This window comes from Triturus cristatus, chromosome 1_1, assembly GCF_964204655.1.
Source record: "Triturus cristatus chromosome 1_1, aTriCri1.1, whole genome shotgun sequence".
Taxonomy (NCBI): Eukaryota; Metazoa; Chordata; class Amphibia; order Caudata; family Salamandridae; genus Triturus; species Triturus cristatus.
In genome coordinates this window covers 853,225,825-853,240,450 of record NC_140579.1, presented here as the reverse complement: position 1 = coordinate 853,240,450, position 14,626 = coordinate 853,225,825, and the positions used below count along the sequence as shown (strand labels likewise).

Here is a 14,626-nt window from a genome sequence, read left to right as displayed (position 1 = left end):
TTTGGATGAGTGAAAACAGCAAAGTCCTTGTCAGATGTCTTCCCCAGAAGATGTTGTAAAGCTTCTTTGAAAGTTTACACTGATAAAAGCAACTGCTTTATGTTAACCTGCTAACCTCCCTTCTAACCTGTTAGTACGCTAAGGAGGTTACTAGAAGAAGACAATTAACGGAAAGGGATGCCATGTGCAAACCTGAGTTGAGTACATTATTTTGGCTTCAATCACAAAAGAGATAAGGGCAAACATGAAATAGTTAAAGACACATCTCAGAGAGACAGAGGAGACTTTTTCATGGGGTTCTCTGTGATTTCCAGAAATCTCCCAGCAAAGGACAAAGGAGGAGGCCAAATATAGGACACATGTCCCAAACAGAGGTAAGTCATCTCTGGGCAGTTCTGGAGGCATAGCTGACAACACAGCAAAACAGTTTTTGCTCAGTCCTTAGTTCTGTAGAAGAAGGCAGACTGTAAGGGCTGAATGTAGATTCCCTCGACCTTTTGGGATGCTAAGAAGCAGATACACAGAAGACAATGCGTTTAGTGGCCTGCCCTAAGTCCCTCAAATTGTAAATTTCTCAAAGACTATGCAACCCAGTCCATTGATGTCTACCTATCTACAGGGAGTCTGCGCTTCCTCCATCATTATGTCATTCACGCATAGTCCACTAGCCGCTCACACTTTGTAGCACTTGTCCCATGAACCCTTATGCTGTTGACATTTTGTGTCTCAGAAACATCTCATTGTCACTCTAGACCCGTGCTTCCTACAAGAAGTAAAGGATTAGTGATCCTGAGTTGCCACCTTTAGTCAATGGTACTGAACTCTCAACCCTTGGTTGAGCATATTCGGTAATGCCCTGCCATAACCATGCCTGATTTGTCCACCTTTCTGGAGGCTCCAGAGACGTGAGCCATCATTTGGGCATCTTTTTCAAAGCCCCAGATTTCTCATAATTTATTGTATCCCTTCTCTGAAACCTCTTCACCATCTATCATGGTGTACCCTTTCTCATGGTCCTAGATACCCATGTCCCTCTTTATGGTACAGTCCAGGTGGGCAGTGTGTTGTCCCTTCCCAAAAAGAGTGTCTTCCTTGTGTATGTCTCCCTGTCCCTTCCTTAGAGTGTGCCATTCCTAATTATCTCTGTTGCTCTACTTGCAGTGTGCTCTCCCTCAGAGCTTTGCTATCTCCAGCAGCAGTGCAGTTTTGCTCCTCACCTCTTTGATCTGCAGCTTGCTAGCCTGCTGTTGTGTCAGGAGTTGGAGGTGTAGCTGCTCCTGTTGCTTCTTGTAGTACTCCTGGAGCTGCAGAAAAGGAAGGACATGAAACATCAAGTAATGCAGGGGGCTCAGAACGCTCAATGCCTCTTCATCGTGGAAGGAGCCGTCATACCTACCTCTCGGAGTCTAATTACTGAGAAAGGATACTGCATACACCACTGCTCTCAGGGCTTCCTCACTGTAGCGGGAGCTTCTATACACCACTTTCAGAGACTCCGCCTTCGTACACCAATCTCAGTGCCTCCCAACTGAGCAGTGAGACGCTAGACAACTCAGCGCCTCCTCATTGACTCTACACACTGCTCTCAGGGTCTCTTCGCCTAGGAAGGAGAATCCATTCACCACTCAGCACCTCTTCAGTCACTCCTTACACCATTCTCAGTGCCTTCACGAGGAAGGATACTCCATACACAATGGCACTTAATGCTTGCTCACTAAGGGAATCTCCATACACCACTCTTAGTGCACATTCACTGAAAGCAGATTATGGGTACTCAAATTGACTGAGGAGGAAGACTCCATACATTACCCAGAGTGCCTCCTCACAGAGGAGAGAAACTACTCCATACACTGCTCTCAAAGTCTCCTCATTGAGGAATCCTCATACTCAAATCAAAATCATCTTTATTCAATTTCATATTTTAAAATCATAAAAGTGTTAGTGTAAAAACATAATTTCATAGGTTTTCCAATAACATGAACAGATCACAGTGACCTTGCAGATTTACCATAAAAGCAATAAAGTTATACAGTGCAATCGTCATTAAAAACTCCCAGTTATAGACAGAGCTAGACTATCCATGGTTTTTGTACATTGTAAAACAGAACATAAATAACTAGTCACATAATAGTAGACTGAAAGAGAAGGCAGTGTTTGTAAAAACAGGTACGCAGGACGATGTTGCTTAAAATCCACATCCTGTAAGATCAGTATTAAAAAACGTTGCCTTAAATCCTTAAAATAGATACATAAAAACAAGGTATGAATCATACTCTATAAATTAACACATTAGCACCTAGGAATATTGTCTGACCAGTTTTCAATAGTAGTTAAAGTAACCAAATGATGAAATATGTTAAACTGAAACCGTGTCAGAACGAACTTGTGGTAGCAATAGTTAACAAACTTTAACAAAGGTAACAAATATCAGTTGGCTCTTAATCACACTCGATGTTGTTAATTCCAACTTTACTTCCTATTCATCGTGAGGAACATACTGTTTGTATAGACTGTAGAGTGTCACGGTGTTCAAAACATTCAAGGTGGCCTAAGTCTGAAGAAATCAAATTGACATGATATAGCCATGGTATACATAAAGGCTCAGACAAGTTAATACAGTTGTTAACCATTTGCCGATTTAAACTAGTGTCCTCAAGGGTCCAGACCTTATGCCACAATAAAATTATCTGGATATGAGCCATGTCCGAAATAAATGACGTCCCCAGTTCTGAGTGACAGACCTGGGATGAGCAACTCTGGGGGACTTCAAGTAATTTCTTGAGAAATAAATTCTGTATTACTAGAAGGGGGTTGATGTCACAGTAACCACATAAACCTGCCCCATACAGTGTTGTTCCTACACATTTAGCCTTATAAACAGTTAACATTTTGCTAAGAGCTTTCTTACCCAGTTTGTGTGCAAAAGTTAGCAATGCTGAGATTTCTTTTGTGAAACTTGTTTCCTAGCTTTAAAGGCATCCCTCCAGGACCCATTTCTTGAAAATAGGACTTCCAGGTAGATAAACGATTTTGTAAAACTATTTTTAGTATCATCAACAGATAAGTCATGACATCTCACAACACCCTTCACGCACCTCATTACAAAAGTTTTGTCCAAGTTAACTGGTAGGCCCAATTTCAACATCAAGTTGGAGAAGCATGTAAGTGTAAGCTGTGGTCCCATTGGAGTACGAGCCATTTTTACAGCTTCATCCGCATGAAGGAGAGCAGGGATAGGATGTTTTCTAATTTGCGGGAGGTCTCTGCAACCTTGTGCCAGCATGTTCCCCTAGCTGTTAATATACAAGTTGAATAAAAAAGGTGCAAGGATATAACCCTGTCTGACACCCTGCTCTACCCTAAAGGATGATGTGCATTCGCCCCTAATCCCATACCATACTCCCGTCCGACTCCCTGAATATAGTTCCCTTAGAAACGCTATTAGCGGAGGGTCTACACTAAGGTCCTTCAAAATAGACCATAATTTGTCGTGGATTACACAATCAAATGCACTGGACAAGTCAACAAAGGCCAAGAACCTGTTATTGAGGAAGAGTCATTCTCATCTCTCACTGCATACTCACATTGACTAAGGAACACCTACTCTCCATAAGGGACCACTCTAGGCCCACAATCACTGAGAATAGAGTGCTGCAGGCCACTCTTAGTACTGTTAAAATGCAAAGGAGAAACCATAAATGTATCAACTCGCATTCAATAAGAGGAAAAGCAGCACAGAGCTTTCTCATCTTGTGCTCACTATACACAGGTGTCTCCAACCTTCTCAGTAACAAGAGCTACTTATGTTCAATGAAAATCATCCCGATCTACTAATATCATTAGTATTAAACACATCAGACGAGACTGCAATAGTGGCCACCCTATGCAAGATTACCAGCCATGCTCACCTCAGTGCAGGATTGCCAGCAGTAATGTAAAAAAGGCTTAGTCTATTTGGATATGCCTCTGCAAGGGTAATGCATAACAGCACAGCTGCAATGCCCCCTGGCACCATAGTAATAATAATATTAAGATGTCTCCTAATGCAGCATGATTTATCATTTAAATATCAGCTTTAAGTATATTTCTGAAATTATGGGCTCTGAAAATACACACATTTTCATATCAAATACATTCTTTTCAACTTTGGTATACATACCCAAACCAAACATTCAACCAAACAGAAGCTTTTGATTTAGTAGGCTGCGCTGCACACAGAAGAACTACTCACAGGTAGTTGGAGATCTACCAGTAGCTCACAAGCTACTCGTTGGATAAGACTACTGTAGAGAGAAGTTCTTCGTAGACCTCTCACCTGACACAAGCTGAGCAGAAACACTCCTTAGAATGCTCTCTCTCACTGTGCACTTACTGAGAGGAGACAGACTGCTTTAACACTTACACAGAACAGCGAAACCGCAGACCTCTCAAACCTAAAGCCTACTGAGGAGGCCAATTAGTCATAAAGAGATATAATAGGTCACTTTACTTCAAGATAACTGCTCAGGGAGACCCCAATGACTCGCATTCACTGAGGAGTGAGGCACCATAGGTTCCATACTTATTCCTCACAGAGGAGGGAAAGATCAGACACCTCACTTCTCATGCTCACTGAAGAGAGAGCACTACTGTCATCACAGATCATGATTACTGTTGTGCTCGCTTTGGAAACGAGAGCTCGTTGTTTGCATCCACTGAGGAAGATCTCACAGACATTTTAAAATGCATTGAAAACAGGTTGTTAATATGAAAGCAGTGTGTGCAATTGTTGTGAACCTAATGTTTCCACAATGACCAGAAGGATCCAGTGGCGTCTCTAGCGGAGGCAAGTGTAGGTCCGTGACCAGTTTCATTTGTACTGTCCTCCCCCCTTGAGCCCCATCACACCAAAGCTGCTGAATGTAACAGGAGGCGACCAGAAAAACAAGCAATAGCAAAGCCAATAGGTTTGCCTAAGCAACATCTATTGACTTTGTCAATGTTTTTTAGACTTAAAAGTCAAGCTAAAAAAACCAAAAAGCGATATGATGCGGGTTAGCGCTTTTCCTTTTTTATCCCCTGCATGGGGGAGGTGCAGGGGAGAAGGGAGAGAGCAGCAACAACGGATAGCGGGAGGTGGTAGAAGCAACACAAAGGAGAAGTGGGGGATGAGGGGGAGGACAGCAAGAATGGGAGGGGGGGACTCACTTCAACTCCTCGTGCCTCAAAAAATGTGTCCTTGTGTACCGCTGGTCGAGATTGTACTGGATAAAACTGCCAAAAAAACAAAAAGCAACACGAGCGAGGCAGGAGGGTGAGTGCAGCAACATAAGAGACATCGAGTAGAGGGCGCGGGGACAAGCAACACGAGGGAAGGGCAGGACACGGACTGCGGATATGCACTTTTCGAGAGTGCATGTCCACAGGAACATAAAAGTACCTGCAGGAGCTTGCGGCCACTGCAAATATACTGGCCGCAGACAGGAAGCTGTGTTAGGTCCATGCCCCACAGCAGGGACCGACACCAGAAGCGCCTGGAGGAAGTAGGAAGGAGCAGGAGGCACTGACCAATCAGAAGGAAGGAAACAAGAGTGATGTGAAAGCCAACAATGGTAAGTAATGTGCGGGATTTAAGTCCATTTGTAAGCTTTTTTTTTTACAATAGATTTCGCTGACAGTTCATGCACGCTGCTCTTGCAAAACCTAAAGAGACACTGCACCTTGCTGCTCACAATTTGTCCAATGACCTTTCACTGCGAATCATTGATTGTTTGAGACAATACATCAGCCCATATTTGCTTAAAATGTTTACATTTGAATGTGCATATCTAAATATCTATCTATCTGTATCTATAGATTGAAGGAAGATAGATAGATAGATAGATAGATAGATAGATAGATAGATAGATAGATAGATAGATAGATAGATAGATAGATAGATAGACAGACAGACAGACAGACAGACAGACAGACAGACAGACAGACAGACAGACAGACAGACAGACAGACAGATAGATAGATAGATAGATAGATAGATAGATAGATAGATAGATAGATAGATAGATAGATAGATAGATACACAAGTCAGATTTAAAAATTGGCATGCGTCTGAATAATGCAGACGTGTGTGCTCGTGCATATATACACAAAGACACACACACACACATTACCTACTGGCGGTCGCCAGTAGGTAGTTATAGTTAGGACCACGTTTCCATAGGAAAACCTCAACATTCTATTTTGAATAACTTTGGCGCCGGTCGACGAATCCTCGCGAATTTTTCAAAATAGGTGGGGCGCTACGCTCCGCTCCTACCCTGAAAGTCTCGGGGGGATTCGTCAAGCGGGGGCTGAGATAAAAGGGGGGTCCCAAAACGCGTTTTTCCCATGCATTTTTCCATAGGACCTTTAGAACGAGCTACAGCCCGAACGGCTGAACAGAATTACTCAAAATTTGGCAGAGAGGTAGTCCCTAGGTCAAGGAAGTGCCTTTTGTAGGTTTGGTGTAAATCTGTTCAGTAGATTCTGAGAAAATAGCCTTTGAATCAATATATATATCTGTATGCGCGCAGAGTGCGCGCTGGGTGCGCGCACCTTGCCGTGCGCGAGCGCAATTCTGATTGGTTGTTAGATCTTAGTAAACATTCGAATCGGAGGAAGTCAGGAAGCGGCGGCCGCCATTTTGTCTATCGCATAAAGAGGGGGTGATAAACAAAGGGGGAGCACTTGAAAAGGGGGCAGAGTGGGTAGAAATAGACCCAGTAGGCATTGTAAGGGGGTCAAAGTAGGACCTTGTAGGGCAAAAAAAAAGAATAATATTTTGAAAAAAAATATCGCCGAGTGCGCGCACCCTGCGCGCACCCGGAAAAAAAAATAATAAAAGAAATTTTAAAAAAATTGCATTTAAGTGTTTAGATATAAGGTGGCTCTAAAAAGAGCCCTTGTGTTTATTGTTTGTTTTTCGGTACCTACAAGTAAGTACCAACGCAGAGTCTGAGGTTCAAGAGGAAGACTCTGTTCCCTTCATCATTGAAGTGCACACCATCTCCTCTATAAATGTCTTGCATGTCGTAACGCAAGTTGTTGTGGTAAATGGAACCCATACCATAGTCACGGAGGAAAGCAGAAACAGATTTGTTGACGTGCTTCCTTGCTTTGTCAATCTGCGGACAAAATTGGTTGGACCAGTTCCACTTTTGCCTTTGGCATATGTTAGAATATACAAAGGCAGATTGAGGAAAAAGCGACATTAATTGCACAAAGGTGTCCTTAATAAGCATTTCCAAACCTACCCCAGTTAAAGTGCCTAGATCATTACCACCACAGTGCACAATAATAAGGTTAGGCTGTGGGAGATGTAGAAAGGTTTTCACCAAAGGCATTAATTGGTGCCACTTTAACCCTCTCTGACCAATCCACTTGATGTCTACATTTGGCAAAGCAAGGTCTCTCACCATACCTCTTTTCTCTGCAAATTTTTCTCTCCAGAAGACATAGCTGTGTCCTACAATCCACACTGTGAACATCTTCAAAGGAGATCTGGATGCACTCAGGAGGTGTAATTCAGTAGAATGGTAAAAAGAAATGAAAGACAGTTTGGAAATGGAGGCATACATATTTTTTATAAAAAAAAAAGAACTGATTGGCTGTTTCATACCATTCTACACTAAAAACTAGGCTGTATGTGTAAATTAATAGAAGCATGTTTTGTATTGGTTCAGAAAAATGTGTTACCAAAGAACAGTACTATGGATTTGCTGTAAGGTTTGAAAAGTCAAGCACTCTTGCTCTGTGGAATTGAAACATTGTGTGGCGAACTTCTGACCTAACTCCACACAGCAGTGTTCCATGAGCTGTTGCTATGGTAGCAGGCAGAAGTCAAGTTGGGGGAAGGGTACTAGGCAGAAGTCAAGTTGGGGGAAGGGTACATTTGGAAAAGGGTTGGTTTTCAAGCAATAGAAATGTGTGATTACATTTGAAAAAAAGGGGGAAGCAGTGTGATTTGAAATTAACATCTATATGTGTGGAAAAATAGAGGGAAAGATTGCCATTATCTGGTTCTGCTGAGTGGAGAGAGGTGTAGAGAACAAAGGTCCTGGCTCTGATAATGTGCTGTGGGGTTTTGAGGTTTCAGTCTGTAATGCAAATACATTCAGCATCACTAAGGCTGGTTGCCCTTGCTGGAGTGTAGGCAGTCACCCAGCATACACATGGTTTGTGGTCTGAAAATGCAGTCTGGACATATGCATTTAAAAAAATCTGAAAAGTGGATTCATAATGTGTCAGTCTGTAAAAGTAATTTGCACTTGCCAACAAAAAAGAGCAGTAAGTGTGCATTCAAATTGGCAAAGATTTTTCGTTTTGTGACTAATGTGAAAACATGACTCTGTGTGCAAATAGGAATTACAGGAAGAGATTTGTTGCGTTTTCCTCTGGTGATTTCACAGTTGCATTAGTAGGAAAAAGGGAGAGTCTCTCAAAAAAAAAAAAAAAAAAAAAAAATTAAAAAAACCTTGGGTGCGCGCAGGGTGCGCGCACCTCAAAAAAATTTCCAAAAAAAATTTCAAAAAAAAAATTTTGTGGTTAAGTTTATAAGTGGCTCTTAAAAGAGCCCTTGAGTTAATGGAGGGAAACAGGAAGAGAAAAACGCAAAAAATGAAAAAAAATCTATGGCCTAGTGCATGAATGCGCATCAAATTTTCTCTGAAGGAGATCAAGACTGGTCTCCCCCACAGAAATAAGTGAACCGCAATCAGTGCACCGTGTAGACAACCTCGCCAAACAAGGTGGACCAACAAGAGGTAAAGAAACAGGTGAAGGCACCATCGCAGCTGAAGTGCTCCCCTGAGCTGCCGAAGATGTGCTCGGCTGAGCTGCTGCTGATGTCGTCGGCTGAGCAGGTGAAGAGTTTTCTTCAGAAGCTCGACGAAAAGATACTGGGTGCATTTTGTCAACATGTCTTAACATAGTGTGAATGCTAAAAGAATATTTCTTGTTAGGATTCCCACGAGATAAGACTTTGTTACAAAGTACACATGTAACTTTTGGTGCATTTACCTTTTTCTCATTCTCTGGAAAAGTGAAAAACTGCCATATAAAGCTGTCTTTCTGCTTCCTGTTCCTCTGCCTCTCAAGAGTGTCCTGGTCACTGTCTGAAGTAGGTTGCTGTTCAGCCATTGTCTCTCAACAACAGAATAGCTCCTTCTCCAAAGGAATCAGAACTAATAATGAGGGGAGTAGGTGTGGTTTGGGAAGAATCTGGAACAGAAAGTACTTCAAACCAATCAAAAGTGATGATTCTTGATCACATGACTTGCCATGAGGGGATTGGGTGTGGTATTGAAACAATTAGAAACTGAAAGTAATGATAACCAATAAGAAATGTTGTTTTCTTATGTATAAACCCGAGGTGCGCGCACTGTGCAAGCTCCGAGCGCGCACCCCGTGATGACGTATGCACGAACGCGTAAACGCGCAGGTGCATACGTCATATACGCGCACCTAGCGCGCATACGTTTAACACGCGTATACGCGACCGTTATTGCGCGTAATTTTAGCGTATGCGGAAGTAAACCGCGTCGAGGGCGTAGGACGCATGCGTGCGTACGTACGTACGCATACGTACTGGGTGCGCGCTCCCAGCGCGCACCAACAAGTATATTTGCGTACGTAAATAACGTACGCCGGAATTCATAAAAAACATACGAAATAGTACTAGGTGCGCGCTCAGAGCGCGCACCCCAAGAAATTATAAATAAAAAAAAAAAAGAGGACATTAAATAATTTAAACAATTATAAAAAAAAAATATCCAAATTGAATTATTTAAAAAAATAATTTATAAAAAAATACAGATAATATATAAATGAATATAAAGTAATTTTATTTAAATAAAAAAAAATATCTTTAATTAAAAATACATAACTTAGCATATAAAAAACCATACAAATTCTCAGAAAAAAACATAGGTTTCAAAAACGAAATATTTAGGGATTAGCATTTAAAAAACCTTGCAAATTCACTGAAAAAACCATAGGTTTCACACACGTTATAGTTAGGAATTAGCATTTAAAAAACCTTGCAAATTCACTGAAAAAACCATGGGTTTCACACACGTTATAGTTAGGAATTAGCATTTAAAAAACCTTAGAAATTCAGTGAAAAAACCATAGGTTTCATACATGTTATAGTTAGCTGGACATTTTACTCGTAAAAAACCAATGAAATTGCCCCGTTATAGTTAGTTCAGCTAACTATAACTCGCACGCGCCCGCAATGCACTGCTGATGACGTCACATATTACATCACTCATGACATGGTCAGTGACATCACTCATGACATCACTGATGACATCTCAAATGACATCACTGATGACATCATCCTTGTGATAGAGTGGCAGACCTCCTCTCACCCTAATATAACCTTTGATACACACATTGAATAATAGAGACTAAAATTTTTAAAACAATGGACATACCAATACCAGTTACAACAACCTCTTCAGTAATTCTAAGATCCACATACACATCCACTCATTCACCAACAGTCCTATACAGTCACTCATACATGTACTCACTCATCATATGTACTCATACACCTATACATCCTGTTACACAATGCCACTCATCCATAGAGTTACTCACACACATAGTCACTCATGCTAATAAAGAATCAAACATACATTTACTTGCATACACAGTTATACACACACCACCACACTTACTTCTACAGAAACTTAAACATACTTAGTCATTTAATCAATCACTTATAGAAACACATACTTATTCATACAGGAACTCTTTCAATCTCTCACTCTCACATATACTCACTTATATACACCAATAGTCACATATACTAGTTTAAAACATATGTAGTTACTCATAAAGTCACTATTGAGACAGTCATTCACTCACTAACACAGCCATACACACACTCATCCACCCATATAGTCCTGCACACATGCTGTCTTCAACACATACAAACAGTGAGTGACTCATTCATGTTCCTATGCACTACATAATACCCCCCACCGAACCATGCAGATACTCAGACTGACACTCAAAAAACCAACTAATAACCTATATAGACACCCATGTAGCTACTCACCAACCCATGCAGCCACTTATACAAGTGAGAGACTGATACAGATATTTACATATTTAAACATTACTCACTAAGCCATGTATTCACTATGATACACTTAATCAGTCAGTTACACAATCAATTTTTAAAAAACAAATCATCCATTTAGACACTTATATACCCATTTATTCTTCCATCAACCTTGAGATATACATATATAAAACATATTTAATTTTCTGAAAAACACACATTCACTGGATGATGTCATCAGTGATGTCATTTGAGATGTCATCAGTGATGTCATGAGTGATGTCACTGACCATGTCATGAGTGATGTAATATGTGACGTCATCAGCAGTGCATTGCGGGCGCGTGCGAGTTATAGTTAGCTGAACTAACTATAACGGGGCAATTTCATTGGTTTTTTACGAGTAAAATGTCCAGCTAACTATAACATGTATGAAACCTATGGTTTTTTCACTGAATTTCTAAGGTTTTTTAAATGCTAATTCCTAACTATAACGTGTGTGAAACCCATGGTTTTTTCAGTGAATATATATATACATACACACACACACACACACAATTTTATGATTACCCTTCATAGGTGGCCCCACTACTTTTATCACGGCCCAATTTATACCTCCTAAAAATCACTTCTAGAGACGCCACTGAAGGATCCTGATAAAACCCAGTAACCCCACTTCACCTCTACAAAATCTGCCCCAATAATCAAGCTCACTCTGCGCAGAGCTGTTCCCCTTGTATGTAGGCTTGGAAGGAAAGAGATGGAAGGTGCGTGCATATGAGAGCATCTATCTCGCCCATTCCAAGTGATTGTTTACAACTGTCTTTACTACCCCCTGGATCCTTGAACGCAGATTATGTGTATCTTGAGTAAACAGCCACTGAGATAGGGTAAGGTGCAGGGATCAGAGGCGAGCAGGCCTGTACGCACACAAACACATGTATAAACATACACAAACGTTTTTATCCAGGAAGCTTATCAACACATTTCGGTCCTCTTTTGGGTGTATCGCTAATTTCTCGCGAAATTATGAATGTGAGAGGGTAGAGAGTTCACTCGTAGCTACATGGAAACAGCGCTCCTAAACTGAGGAAGGGGTGGCATCAACTAAGAAGCATTAGATCTCATCTGTATGACAAATGTAAACATGCCGGAGGACCTATGAGGAGCACTATACTTACAAGGCAGGTGCGGCGGTGTCAGAAAGGAAAAGAATTATGGAAATATCAGCGGCAGGACTGGGGTGACGGAAGTTGCAAGGGGGTACAACTGGAGACGTCCCCTGCACGTCAGGGGTAGCAGTACCTAGAGTAGCTGCACAGCTGGAGACTTCACCTCGAGATCAGGTGGGTCATTACAAGGGGTGTCAAATCGGAGACCTCATCTGCAGGTCAGCTTTGACAGTACTTCCAGGAGGTGTAAAGATGGACATCTCACCTGCAAGCCAGACATAACCGTACCCCAAGGGAAAGTGAAACAGACACCTCTCGAGGTCAAGGTAATTACAAGGGAAGCAAAGCTAAAACCTTACCTGCAGGTGTGGTGTAGCAGCTGTTAAAGGGTCCATAAAGCTGGATAACTCATCTGCAAGTCAGACATGTATCGAGACCTCAATTGGATGTCAGGTGTGGAAGTATTTACACAGGGTGTAAAGTGGGATACCTCACTTTCAAGCCAGGTGTGACTGTAGCTCCATGATGGTGAAACCACAGACCTCACCTGCAGGTCATGTGTGCCAATACTTACAAGTGTGGAAAGCTGAAACCTCACCTGCTGGAGCATGACCGCCTGTTGTTGCTGCAGCAAGGCCTGAAGTTGTGGTGGTGACAGGATCTGCTGCATCTGCTGGGGAGTGATCATCTGAGGGGACATCATGGCGACTGACACGGGGACCTATGAGAGGAGAAACACTGTTGGTATGAAGAACGTGTGAAAATGTAGACAGAAAGACATTATTTAACCTCATCGCACTGGTCAGCCTGGTCCCCCAGAAGTCTTCCGGTTGTACCATTCAGCTTGGGAGACTGCAGAATCTACCAGTGCACTCTCTTAGCTAGCACCAGCTCCAAGTTCCTTTTTGTGAGCCCCTACGCTCTGCCATCTACAACATTATCTTTAGACTGTACCAAACCTTGGACTACTGAAGCATGCTGCACCACCTACCAGGGGTAGTAAGGGCTATATAAATGCAATTACAATACAATACCATACCATGTTCCACAGGACTCTCACGTCGCCTACCAGAGACCTCCAGGGTACTAAACGTCACAACCTCTTCTGTTAGAGTGGCTTAGAACAGTCCTCTTTTGGTACCTCCCAGAGGCCCCTGAGTCACCCTGGACCACCTTTCATTTTCCAGGACCCTCCTTTTCCTATGCACTCTTCTGAGTCCTTCATGGCACTCATCCATCTACCACACGGCAGACCCGAATCCTCGGTATACACAATGCAGTCACTATGTGCTTCAAAGTCATTCATAACTATCCGAGGCAAGATCAAAACACTATGATCATTTGGCTCATATTACAACATTTTGATTTATAGTAGTTGAATTTTAACAGAATGAATATAGGTTAAAATTAACTCCCTTTGATATAGAATGATCAGAACAGAAAGAAACCGCAGCTGTTACTGTCTTTTCCAAGGACTTAGGGCTAAAGCCATTGGACTATACTTGTGTGGAAAGTATTGTATATTGCAGCGTAATTTTTATTATTCTCTTACAGCAACCTTCCCATTTTAAGACCAGTAACTGCCAGGTTCAAGCTGGCTCTTTAAGGGTTTCTAATGAGCGAAGTCCATCCTTCAGATTTCACATCGTCAGTTCAATAAGTCTGGGCTGAAGATCCAGATAGGAGGTTCACTGGAGTCTTTTAATCCTTGCCAAGAGAGCTTGGTCAGTGGTATCTGGGTGTTCTCTCCAGAGATATTCATTTACTGCAGTTTCCACACAAGCTTGGCTATTGTCGTAGAGCGTCCTGATCTTGTGGTGGAAGAAGGAGCCGAGTTTGTTGCAGAGGTCTTGGGAGGGAGGGACAGCGGTAATTTTGCAGTGGGGTCTAGTGAAATCTTGTATGACGGCGAAAAGTTCCTTGAAGTTGGAGAGGATTCTGTTCTGGATGAAGCTTCTCTTAGTTGATTTGATGAGTTGGTGGTGTGCCGTGGTGGCGGCCTTGTAGGCGGTGCACATTTCCGGGACTTTTCTGTTAGAACACAAAGAATAAGACTCAAGCCCTTCTTCTCCGAACCCACAGAGATTAGATGCATAGTACCCCAAGGATCCTCCCTCAGCCCTACGCTCTTCAACGTCTACATGGCCCCCCTCGCAACCATCGTCAGAAATTACGGACTCAACATATCATCATACACCTACGACACCCAGCTCATCCTCTCCCTCACCAAGTAACCCGACATCATCAAGCACAGTTTCCAAGAAGGAATGAAGGATGTCGCAAACTGGATGAGTAGCAGCTGCCTGAAGCTCAACTAGGAGAAAACTTAAGTCCTCATCCTTGGATCCACCCCCTCCGCTTGGGACA

The 14,626-nt window shown here is 42.2% G+C and overlaps 1 protein-coding gene across 9 annotated transcripts in view; it reads right to left on the bottom strand.

Annotated features, from left to right (window-relative positions):
• FOXP4 (forkhead box P4) overlaps window positions 1-14,626 on the bottom strand; it is a 973,797-nt gene that overhangs the window by 219,202 nt on the left and 739,969 nt on the right. For 8 of the 9 annotated variants that reach the window (XM_085650498.1, XM_085650470.1, XM_085650461.1 and 5 more), the window contains 2 exons: window positions 12,858-12,980; window positions 1,218-1,304 (listed from right to left, as the gene is read on the bottom strand). In XM_085650498.1, coding sequence (XP_085506624.1) covers window positions 1,218-1,304; window positions 12,858-12,980 — 210 coding nt within the window. The remainder of the gene's footprint in view (window positions 1-1,217; window positions 1,305-12,857; window positions 12,981-14,626) is intronic. The other variant, XM_085650504.1, reaches the window with a different exon arrangement.